This window comes from Oryctolagus cuniculus, chromosome 8, assembly GCF_051225735.1.
Source record: "Oryctolagus cuniculus isolate XC-2025 breed Fujian yellow rabbit chromosome 8, ASM5122573v1, whole genome shotgun sequence".
NCBI lineage: Eukaryota > Metazoa > Chordata > Mammalia > Lagomorpha > Leporidae > Oryctolagus > Oryctolagus cuniculus.
In genome coordinates this window covers 88,493,188-88,506,046 of record NC_142874.1, presented here as the reverse complement: position 1 = coordinate 88,506,046, position 12,859 = coordinate 88,493,188, and the positions used below count along the sequence as shown (strand labels likewise).

General features: G+C 36.5%; 1 protein-coding gene across 9 annotated transcripts in view; it reads right to left on the bottom strand.

Annotated features, from left to right (window-relative positions):
- TBCK (TBC1 domain containing kinase) overlaps positions 1–12,859 on the bottom strand; it is a 244,973-nt gene that overhangs the window by 155,876 nt on the left and 76,238 nt on the right. For all 9 annotated transcript variants that reach the window (XM_008267520.5, XM_089302979.1, XM_008267519.5 and 6 more), the window contains 7 exons: positions 12,303–12,441; positions 11,110–11,209; positions 7,982–8,031; positions 5,911–6,040; positions 4,057–4,155; positions 1,342–1,404; positions 138–264 (listed from right to left, as the gene is read on the bottom strand). In XM_008267520.5, the coding sequence (XP_008265742.3) occupies positions 138–264; positions 1,342–1,404; positions 4,057–4,155; positions 5,911–6,040; positions 7,982–8,031; positions 11,110–11,209; positions 12,303–12,441 (708 nt within the window). The remainder of the gene's footprint in view (positions 1–137; positions 265–1,341; positions 1,405–4,056; positions 4,156–5,910; positions 6,041–7,981; positions 8,032–11,109; positions 11,210–12,302; positions 12,442–12,859) is intronic.

Here is a 12,859-nt window from a genome sequence, read left to right as displayed (position 1 = left end):
TCTCACTTTCTTCGTCTCCCTCTCTCTCTGCCTTTCAAATAAGTAAATAAATAAATAAATAAATCTTAAAAAATATTATCAATCATGCACCAAGCTCCTAGAACTCCAAGAAAAGTCTCAACAAGTAAAAAAGTTACCTTGCCAGTATACAAGATCAGGATGTGATACCACCCAGGCTTTTAATACACGCCTAAATTTTGCATGACCTTCTGGTGATGATAACAGTTCATCATACTGATGACAGCGAGGAATATCCACTTCAATCTGAAAAACAGCAAAGGAATAAAGTGCAACTATAAAAGTCAAGGTGATACCCAATATACTCAAAACCCTTATTTCTTAGAATAGTAAGGAAGAGGAGTGATTGCAATATGAATTGCAGAATAGAACACCTGCATTATCCCTGTATCTAAAGAATTTAAATTTTTTCATTAATTTCTGGACTAATCAAAAAATTGTACACCCAGTTAAACAGAAGAAACAGGCTATTTCATTTGAAAAATATGTAAGAGAGTTCTTCAAAAAGTTCTTGGAGAATGCATATTATGTAAAAAAAAACTAAGCATAAATCTAAAAAATTTTTTATTTCAAAATAAGCCTATCTTTAAATTCTATTTTCCCACAAACTTTCTCAAATACCCTTGTGAATGTAGTTTTAAATAATACCTTCTTATTACTATAAAGGGAAAATTCTTTAGATGAAGTAAAGTTATTAAAAAAAGTTTACCTGAAATGTTACACTAGTATAGTTTTAATGATCTGTGATTACTTTAAAATTTATTGTATATGGGTGAAATGATCATCCTTCTATTCAGTTATTTATAGTCCTTGCCTATATTCCTCACTAAACTAGGATTTTTCCGCTTTTTACTTTGGTAAACATTTTGTCTGGTGCAGCATTAAGCCCTTAGCTGTTATGTAAATTAAAAATGTGTTATCTCAAAAACTAAAAAAGAAAGAAACAAAGGAGAGAGAGAGAGGAGAAAGGAAGAGAAAGAGAGAGAGAGAGGAAGGGAGGAAGGGAGGAAGGGAGGGAGGGAGGGAGGGAGGGAGGGAGGGGAGAAAGTGAAAGAGAAAGGTTTATCATTATATTCTTAGAACTGTATGAACTATATGATGTTAAAAGCTAAAACAGAAACAAAAATTAAATACATTTAAAAAATTCATTTGAAGTCTTTTAAGCATTGTTCTAATTTATTAGAGTTATGCTTATTCTAACACCTATGTATATAGCAATAGCTGTATATTCATAATGAAAGGAAGAAACTTCCTCCATGCTTTTCTAAAATTTAAACATTTGGTAGAATTATCTTAGGTTACTTAAAAGCATCTAAATCATACCTGTCTATCTGTAGGAATTGGTGTGTCTTTATCAATCGCATCATATTTGGCATGAATAGCCCCCTGCAAAAAAATAGTATATTAATTCATCATATCATTAAAAAATTAAAAATGCAAGTTACTTAAGTGTCCCTTATCCAATGTGCTAGGGATTAGGAGTGTTTCAGATCTCAATGTCTTTTTTGATTTTTAGACTCTCCGCATAACATTTACTTGTTTACTTTAAAAACTTCAGGGGGCCAGCACTGTGGCTAAGTGGGTAAAACTGCTGCTTGCAATGCCAGCATCCCATACAGTTACCGGTTCAAGTCCCGGCTGCTCCACTTCCTATACAGTTCTCTGCTATGGCCTGGAAAACAGTAGAAGATGGCCCAAGTCCTTGGGTCCGTACACCCACATGGGAAGACCTGGAGGAAGCTCCTGGCTCTTGGCTTTGGATCAGTGCAGCTCCAGCTGTTGCAGCCAACTGGGGAGTGAAACAGTGGATGGAAGACCTCTCTCTCTCTCTGCCTCTCCTTCTCTTTCTGTATAACTCTCAAATAAATAAATAAATCTTAAAAAATAAAAACAAAAAAAACCCTTCAGTGTTACTGCATTAGACTTTAGAATTTTGTATTAACCTGTAGAGGAAAATATATCTCTTATAAACAGTTATCTTCTGAAACCTACCCAACTACAGATAAGTATTTCAAGTCTATATTATATCTCAACTTAAAAGAACTTCTCTACATGTCTGACAATCTAATATGAAGGTCTACAACAAGTGCCAATGGGCCGTTTTGCTGAGGCAGGCCTCTTATTTATATACACCAGAATATAAGAGGCAAAGATGAATCAATTAGCTAGTAAGTACAACACAAAACAGCCTTGTTGTTCTCTTGTCATTGCTATTTCATAAATAGCAACATCCATGAGGAAACAAAACATTTTTGGGAGGAGGTGTCATTGTATAAGAAATTTTTCTTTTAACATTGTTAATGAAAGCAAAAAAGAAATAAACTATTCAAAGGAGGAGATAACTCAACACCAGGAAATAGAAGTTTGGGATAACTTAAACAGTTGATATCATATAATCATTAAACACAAGGATTCATTAACATTTTTCAGTTTTATTGTTATAGAAGGAATAATTGAAATTACTTCAAATTTTGTTTATGTTCTATAGGACGAAGCATGAAAAAGTTATCTTTATTCCGTTTTACCATCACAGTACAGTACGAACCAGAAATTTGGACTCAAAATCACACATATTTTGTTGGATTTAAATTTTTTTTAAGATTTATTGGTTTATTGGAAAGGCAAAGTTACGGAGAGAGAGGGAGGGTCAGAGAAAGAAGAAGAGATACCTTCCATTCACAGGTTCACTCCCCAAGTGGCTGCACACGCCGGGCCAGCCTTAAGGCAGGGGACAGGAACTTCATCTGTCTCCCAAATGGGTGCCAGGGATTTGGGCCATGTGCTGCTGCATTCCCAGGTACATTAGCAGAGAGCAGAGCCCACAGCACCGGCCCCTGTACCTACTTCTTTGGAACATTTATTTAATGAGATGTTTGGACAACCTGACACCAGCAACCCTCCTGAACATTAGCATTATATGACTCAGCAATTCGAATGATTGGTGTATAGTATCATATAATAGCTATTCTTGCAAAGTAACCATTCAAACAAAAAATATTTGTAAATTCTTATTGAGGGAGATCAGGATTAAAAGAAAATTCTAATAGAGAATTTTAAAAAAAGAAAACCAGTTGAGGAAATTAAAAAAATAATAGATATGTGTAAGAGAACATAGGAAAACATGACAACAAAGAAATTAACAGGAAATGAAAAAGCCTGGCAACAATTCAGCCCATGTTGGTGGCAATCACAGAGTTCTCTTAGGAATGCAAGCTGCCCTAATCATTTTGTGACATCTCTCTTTTCCTCACTGCCATAGAGAAATGTGTGGCCGAGAACATATGTGTGCCAAAGCAAGTATATTACATTAGTGATTTTGACAAGGCATAAATTGGATTGAAAGATTTTTCTAAATATATAATCACTTTCTTTTCTATGTATGTATGTATGTATGTATTCATTTATTTCACAGAGTTAGACAGTGAGAGAGAGACAGAAAGAAAGGTCTTCCTTCTGTTGGTTCACCCCTCAAATGGCTGCCACAGCTGGAGCTATGCAGATCCAAAGCCAGGAGCCAGGTGCCTCTTCCTGATCTCCCATGCGGGTGCAGGGCCCAAGCACTTGGGCCATCCTCCACTGCCCTCCTGGGCCACGGCAGAGAGCTGGACTGGAAGAGGAGCAACCGGGACTAGAACAGGCACCACAGGCAGAGGATTAACCACATGAGCCACAGTGCTGGCCCATTAATACAGAATCACTTTCTAAGTGATCACATGCCAAAATTAGCACACTTTATAAGCAAGACTACCTACCTACTTATGATTTACCTTTTTAAATATTCTAATTTTGTAATTAATAATCAAGATATTTCCTGTGAGTCCTATTAAATATTAACCAGTGAAAATATAACAAATCTTCATTATATTTTTCTAATTAATTCATTTCTTGTGTTTAACTCAAAATTTTCAAACATTCTAATGGTCATATTTTACTATATACTTTCTATAACTTGAAGAATACATAATCAGAAAACTATATTTTTCTTTATCCTATCTTAGCACTATTAATCAGCTTCTAACCTTCTCTTTGCTTTCTTACCTCAACTCCCAGAAGAGCAGCCCAGGTTAATCCTCTCATCAGAGGAGGAATGTCAACTCTTGCTTCTTTCCAAATTTGATTTTTTTTATAGGGATAAGCCTAGGATATGAAAAAGAAGTGGAAAATATTCAAATTACAAAGTGCCTTGTTTTAATCTGGACAGTTCTAAACACACCAGTGACGAAATCATTATCTACAATACATTTTAAAGTATTTACAATTATCAGACCTGTTTTTGCTAACCCATATATTTAATCAATGGAATAGGAAGCCTCAACTCTCACTAAAGCATGCATAATATTTAAAATGAAGAGCTGATTCTACTTTTTAAAAACCATTTGTAATTGTGCTTTGGGTAGATTATGAATCAGTCAAGTGGACAATCATAGTACCAGGAGTTAAATAAGGTAACATGTAAAGCATGTTATAAAAATGTGAGGAATATAGGAGGTGTCTTCAAACTATGGAATATGCATATTATCAACAAATTATGCATGGATTTCAAAATTATTTTACACCAAAATAAACATCATTAAATTCCATTTCCCATAAACTTTTCCAACTATCCTTTTTTTTTTTTTTTTTTTTTTGACAGAGTGGACAGTGAGAGAGAGACAGAGAGAAAGGTCTTCCTTTACCATTGGTTCACCCTCCAATGGCCGCTGCAGCCAGCACACTGCGCTGATCCAAAGCCAGGAGCCAGGTGCTTCTCCTGGTCTCCCATGGGGTGCAGGGCCCAAGGACTTGGGCCATCCTTCACTGCACTCCCGGGCCACAGCAGAGAGCTAGCCTGGAAGAGGGGCAACCGGGACAGAATCCGGCGCCCCCACCAGGACTAGAACCCGGTGTGCCGGCGCCGCAAGGCAGAGGATTAGCCTATTTAGCCGCGGCGCCGGCCTCCAACTATCCTTGTAGAAAGTGTTATTACAGCTACCCCTGCATATTGCATATAAATTTGTCCTTTTATAAATTTGAATTTAGGAGAGATTTTTAGAAGAGAACTATTAAAACAAAAGATATGGATGTCAAATTTTGTGATGTATACTTTCAAATTGCTTTACAAAATGTTTTCATTTACAATTATTTCAAAAGAATGACAGTTCCAGTTTCAGGGTACCTTTGCTCACTTTCTTAATTTGGTATGCAAAAGCCCTGACTTTCATTTACTATTTTTAATTGTTAGTTAATAATTGTTAACTGATTTTATATTATTTACTTTATCTATTTCCGTATTTCAATGGCAATGCTTCCTCCTATGGATTTTTAAGTCTTCTTAAAAAAGATACTAATCCTTTGTTTAACATAATTGCGCATATATTATTACACTTAATTTGTACTTTTGATGTTACTTATCCTAATTCTGCATCATTTTTACAAAAAATAGAGTTACTTGGAAAGCTTTATTTATTTATTTTTTTTGGACAGGCAGAGTTAGACAGTGATAGAGAGAGACAGAGAGAAAGGTTTTCCTTCCGTTGGTTCCTCCTCAAATGGTTGGTAGGGGTGGCACGCTGCGCTGATCCAAAGCCAGGAGTCAGGTGCTTCCTCCTGGGCTCCCATGCAAGTGCAGGGCCCAAGGACTTGGGCCATCCTCCACTGCCTTCCCGGGCCACAGCAAAGAGCTGGACTGGAAGAGGAGCAACTGGGACAGAATCTGGCACCCCAACCAGGATTAGAACCTGTGGTACCTCCATAGGCTGAGGATTAGCCTAGTGAGCTGCAGCGCCGGCCTATTTGGAAAGATTTATAAGACTCTGTCCTCTCATGACATCAAGATTCAATAAGAATTAACAGAATTCTAAAAATTCATTGTATATGGGCTATTGTTAACACTTCATACATGAGAATCCTTACCTTTAGCAGCCTGTCAAAGAGAATGATTCTGTTTAGCTGGTACTCTGTGTCCCTCTCTCGGATGATTAAAGGAAGAGTGGCAGCTGCAGACAACTCATTATTGCTGTTTGAATGAGGTAAATTCGACTGGCTATAAAAGAAGCATAAAAGCAAAGTAAATGAAAAAAGGTAAAACATTTTAATAAGCCAAAGTAATATATTTTTATTATCTGTTTAGAAAATATATTACTAAAAAAACATACACACTCTAAAAGCAGTTCCTGGAGCAAGGTCAATCTCTTCAACAAATGATTCGGGGAAACCTAGATGTTCATGTGCAGGAGTATGAAACTAAACCCGTACCTTACACCTTACACAAAAATCCACTCAAATTGGATCAAAGACCTAAATCTACAACAGGATAGCATCAAAACACCAGAGAACATTGGGGAAACTCTGTAAGACACTGGCATAGGCAAAGACTTCTTGGAAAAGACGCCAGAAGCATGGGCAATCAAAGCCAAAATTGACAAATGGGAGTATGTCAAGCTGAGATGCTTCTGCACTGCAAAAGAAACACTCAGCAAACTGAAGAGGCAACTGACAGAACGGGGAAAAGTATTCACAAACTATGCAACTGATAAAGTATTAACATCCATAATCTACAAAGGGCTCAAGAAACTCAACAACAACAAAACAAAAAATAAAATTAAGAAATGGGCAAAAGACTTCAAAAGGCATTTTTCTTTCTTTCTTTCTTTCTTTCTTTTTTTTTTTTTTTTTTTTTTTTAACAGGCAGAGTGGACAGTGTGAGAGAGACAGAGAGAAAGGTCTTCCTTTTGCTGTTGGTTCACCCTCTAATGGCCACCGCGGCTGGCGCACTGCGGCCAGCGCACTGCGCTGATCCAATGGCAGGAGCCAGGTGCTTCTCCTGGTCTCCCATGGGGTGCAGGGCCCAAGTACCTGGGCCATCCTCCACTGCACTCCCTGGCCACAGCAGAGAGCTGGCCTGGAAGAGGGGCAACCAGGACAGAACCCGGCGCCCCGACTGGGGCTAGAACCTGGTGTGCTGGCGCCGCAAGGCGGAGGATTAGCCTAGTGAGCCGCGGCGCCGGCCAACAGGCATTTTTCAAGAGAGAAAATTCAAATGGCCAACAGCCCCTTGAGAAGATGCTCGGGATCACTAGCCATCAATGAAGTGAAAATCAAAACCACAATGAGGTTTCACCTCACTCCAGTTAGAATGGCTCTCAAAAAGAAAACAACAAACGACAAATGCTGGCGAGGATGTGGGAAAATGGTACCCTGGTCCACTATTGGTGGGAATGTAATCTGGTAAAACCACAATAGAAGACAGTATGGAGATACCTCAGTAATCTCAATATAGACCTACCATATGATCCAGCCATCCCTCTCCTGGGAATTTACCCAAACCAAAAGAAATCAACATATGAAAGAGTTATCTCTACCCCATGTTTATTGTAGCACAATTCACAATAGCTACAATATGGAATCAACCCAGATGTCTTTCAACTGTTGATTGGATAAAGAAATTATGGTATATCCCCACGTTGGAGTACTACTCAGTTGTAAAATAAAAAAATGAAATCCTTTCTTTTGGGACAAGATAACTGGAAACCATTATACTTAGTGAAATAAGCCAGTACCCAAAAGACAGATATCATATGTTTTCCCTGATCAGTGGTAACTAATAGAATACCTGGAATGTAGTGTGTAGTAGTGAAATGGACCGTTTGAATTCTGATGATTGTAATAGCCCTGGCATCTTCTGTTGAGGAACAATTTTTTTTCTCATACTATTTTGAATTCTTGTACTTAGTGTAGGATTAGCTATATAATCATTAAGTAAACTGAAAGTAGAGCTTTGTAAAAATTAAGAGTGAGATTGTGAGAGGGAGGAGGAAGACGAGATGGTGCCTGGGTGGGGAGAGGAAGTGCCACTGTGTTCCTAAATCTGTATATATATAATACATGAAACTTGTATACCTTACATAATTTTTTTTTAAAAAATAAAAGGTACAAACTTTTTACACATTTAACACAAACAGAAAATAAATGTATTTATACTCACTCATCTTCAAGTAATGGATAAAATGCCTCTCCACCAACGTCTTTCAATCTCTGAATTAAAAAAATATGTATTACATAGGCAGTATTAAAGTAATATCTTAGTAATGTGGCTGATTAATGTTAATGCCATCTTTCCTGATATTCTGTTTTTAAATTTCCAATTGGAAGGCAAAAAGTACCTATTCCTATGTGTACTGACACACAAATTGAAGGTCTTTGTGTAGCCAGCACTGATCTTCTGTTGATTACAGTCATTGTGCATCCATGTAAGTTAATTCCAGAATTGTAAAAGACCAAGAAAAGTATTTTGCCCAACACTGAGAATTTTAAAAAAAAAGGAGTTATGGCTAATCTAAAAACTGATTAAAAACTGATGTGCTATGTACTCTCTTATTTTGACGTCATAGTTTATATTTTAAGAAATACAATTTGCCTGAAGTATAGTAATGTCTTCTTCATACTTTGAAATGTAACAACAAATATAAATATGACAGACTGATGAATGACACAGAGGGGCTGATAGCATGTGATAAGTCAAATAAGTGTTAATTATTGAATCCAGGTGTGAGTTAGCAAATGTTCCTACAAAGGGTCAGATAATAACTATTTTCAGCTTTGTGGATCATATGGCCTCTATGACAACTAACTTTGCCACAGTGTAACATAGTCATAAACAATAGATAAACAAATGGGGACAACTTGATTTGGCCAATAGATCATAGTAACTCTTAATCTAGATGATACCTTGTCCACTGTAAAATCATTTCAACTTTTTCTGAAAATTTTCAAGATAAAATTTTAGAAAAATTTATTTGTACATACATATATTCAGTTTACAACTGCAATACTAAATACCTTAGTAAGAAATTTTAAAGCTGATATATACATCAAAAAAGGAAATTAAGATGTGAAAAAAAACTTAAATGATATATCTATAGCATGTTCAAGAAACAGGATTTTATATTTTAAAGATATAAATTAACCTAAAGTCAATGACATTTAAATTAACATTCTATAAATTTATTTATGAAACTCAATCAGATGATTACAAAAATCAGAAAGTACAGCAAGAAATATCTTTTTTTTTTTTTTTTTTTTTTTTTATTTATTTTTTTTTTTTTTGACAGGCAGAGTGGACAGTGAGAGAGAGAGACAGAGAGAGAAAGGTCTTCCTTTTTGCCGTTGGTTCACCCTCCAATGGCCGCCGCTGCAGCCGGCGCACCGCGCTGATCCTGGCAGGAGCCAGGAGCCAGGTGCTTTTCCTGGTCTCCCATGGGGTGCAGGGCCCAAGCACCTGGGCCATCCTCCACTGCACTCCCTGGCCATAGCAGAGAGCTGGCCTGGAAGAGGGGCAACCGGGACAGAATCCGGCGCCCCAACCGGGACTCGAACCCGGTGTGCCGGCACCGCAAGGTGGAGGATTAGCCTATTGAGCCACGGCGCCGGCTCTCAAGAAATATCTTAATCATAGTCTTTTTTGCAAACAATAAGTTGAAGATTTTCCCTTGCTGGACATCCAGTCTTCACATAATGCTATATGTTAATTCAAGTGTGGTGTTGGCCAATGTTGAGATAAACTACCACAGGTCATAATACAAGAGCCCACAAATACATCTACACTTACACCAAAGAGTTGGTACCATAAATCAAGAAAGCAAAGAGTGGGGCTGTTGCTGTGGCACAGCAGATAAAGCTAGTGATACGGTGCCACTCCATATGCCAGCTAGTCCACCCCTGAACCAGCTCCTTGCTAATGGCCTAGGAAAAGCAGTGGCAGATGGCCTAAGCATTTGGGCCTCTACCATCAATGTGGCAGACCCAGAGGAAGCTACTGGCTCCTGGCTTCGGACTGGCCCAGTGCTGGCTACTGTGGCCATCTAGGGAGTGAACCATGTGGACGGAAGATCTCTCTCTCTCTCTCTCTACCTCTTTTGCTGTAACTCTTTCAAATAAACAAACAAATAAACAAATAGATCTTTAAATGAAAGCAAAGAGTATAAACTATTCTAATATACAAACTGAGGAAGGGCATAATTTCTTTTCAATGAAACATGACACTGGATGCCTTGCTCACAAATGTCTCAAAACTAAATTCTAGGTGAATTAAAAACTAAATATAAATAAAATTCTTAAAATCTCAAAAAATACAAGGGAATATTAAAGAAAAATAATTATAACCCTGGTATAATATTAAATTACAAAAAGAAAAATTTATCAAATATAATATATTTGACTACAAGGGTGGGTGTCATGATGCAGGAGGGTAAGCTGCCGCTTTGGATGACAGCATCCCGTATTAGAATGCAATCTGCTAATGCACCTGGGAAGGTAGTGATTGATGTCCCAAGTACTTTGGTCCTTGCTATACATGGGGTAGACCAGGATGGAATTCCTGCCTCCTTGCTTTGGCCTGGCCCAGTCCTGTCTGTTGGATGCATTTGGGAGTGAATCAGCAGATGGAAGACAACTCCTTCTGTCTCTCCCTCTCTCATCACTCTGACTTTCAAATAAAAAATAAATTATGTATATGTATATATATATTTGACTATAAATTAAAACACTGATAAAAATTTAGAATCTATTAAGATACAATCAAAAACTTAAAAAAAATCAATTAGAAGATCTTTGCAAGATATAGTTCCCCAAAGATAATATCTGTAATGTATCTTTGGAAGTCCTTAAATCAATAAGAAATCATCCAAAAGACAAACTGACAAGTGCGAATGTAGAGAAGAAGTTAAAAAACAAACAGATATAAAGTATGAAGACTCACAACTGCTAAATAATCAGGAATTAAAATTAGTATTATACAAAAACACAATCCTATAATATTAAAATAGCAATTTTTTAATTGGATACCACCAAGAGTTACTGAGTAACTGAGAAATGAGAGCATTTACCTAATGATGATGAAAATAAACTGATCCAATCATTTTTGAAAAATCAGGCAACATATATTAAAGTTCAAATGATATATGTTATTTTCTAGCAATTCCACACTAGGACATACATTTTAAAGAAGCTCTTATTTATTATATGAATTCAGAGAGAAACACAAGGCTTAATGTGCATTTATAATGTTTAAATTTTAAAAAATCTGAAGAAAATTTGGCAAAATACCATTCTTACATTTCTTAGCTGGCACAATGACAATGTCACAGTGGTATCATCTAAAAGTGAACTTCTATCTCGGCCTTGTCCAAAACTTTCACCATCTTCAAAGAGAAAACTGGAAAGAGATTTCAAAAATAATTATTATAATGAGCACAAATATCCAATTTACTTTTTCTAGAAAATAGAATTCACTTTTTTTTACATTTTGTAATTTATTAACAAAGAAAAGAGTTCATGAATTTCACAGATAAGATTCTAAGAATATAATCAAACTTCCCTCCTTTCATCAAGAAAGAAGTAAATTTTAGATACATGGTTAATTAAAAAATAAAACTGTTGGTTGCAACTTCTCCAAATAAACCTAATTTTTAGGTATCTTCAGTTAATGTGAACACACCATAAAAGTATAATGCACTCTAAAAATACAAGGGTGTTATCTACAACTCTATTCATGCAGATTCAGCATTAAATTTACTCTCCCAATATTATCCAAATGTACTCCCAAGAAAGTTTACGTAGGTGAAAAATGAACAAAGAAAAAGTGCATTGGATAGTAACTTCTTAGGAGAAAGAATATTGACTAACACATACAGTAAATTTGTGTACATTTTTAGAATATTAAGAATCTACATATCCTTCAAATCCTTTCTTCTTGGACTTTTCCACTGTGGTATTTCTGATTTTCGACTTAATGGATGAATGATATAGTTAACGTTAATATTAAAAAATCAATTTAAAAGGGAAAATAGTAGAAAATTAATGGTGTCTCCCAATAACCTAAAAATGTAACAAGTAAAGAAAAATATGCTTGGCAGATGATTTCTATGGTTGTCTGCATGATTAAATCTAAATCCTAAAATCTAAAATTGAAAATGTTCTTTATTAATTTATTTTAACTTTTAAGAGAGAAACAGAGATTGAGATATCCCCATCTGCTGATTTACTCCCCAAATGCCAACAATGGCCAGTGCATGGCATCCGGGAGTTGGAACTCAATCAAGTCTTCCCCATGGGTGTCAGGGACTGAATTACTTATGCCATTACAGGCTATCTCCCAGGGTTTCCACTGGCAGCCAGCTGGAGTCAGAAGCTGGAGGTGGGAACTGAATCCACATACCCTGATATAGCAGGCAGGCATCTTAACTGTTAAGCTAAATGCCCTCTCCTCTAGCTTTGTATCGTTTTAAGAGGAGTTTTCATTTCCTTACTTGGGGAGTGTGCAGATAGGTGGCTTGGATCGAATGATTTCCTTGTTGACAAGCTCTTTCTCCAAGTCACCTCCAGCCAAACACCAAAGGTAATAAACTTCTTCAATAGATCTTTCTGCCAGGTAATCACTGTTTGTATCTATTAATGTCAAATTAAAAACAATCAGAAATTAAAGTTTTTATTAAAATTCAATAGACAATAACAGCTCACATTCTATAAAAAAATACAAAAATGAACACACTTCCTATTCCTGGTTTTGGATATAAGGAGCTTTAAATCACCACTCAATGCCAACAAGTCAATAGCTAAACAGACTGCAAAATCAACACTTCTTCCTTGAATTATAAGAGAGGTTAGAACACAGGGCAAACCACTGCCTCCAAGATTGGAGGGACAGACAGAAAATTACAGAGTCATGGTGACCTAGAGCAGACTCATCAGCAGAAACATCTTAGGAACCAGTCATGGGGCAGTAAAACTTGAACTATAATTGGTCAATTGCTGGAAGTCGAATATGGACTAACCTGAGAGTTAAAAACTTCAGGGATACCCAGTC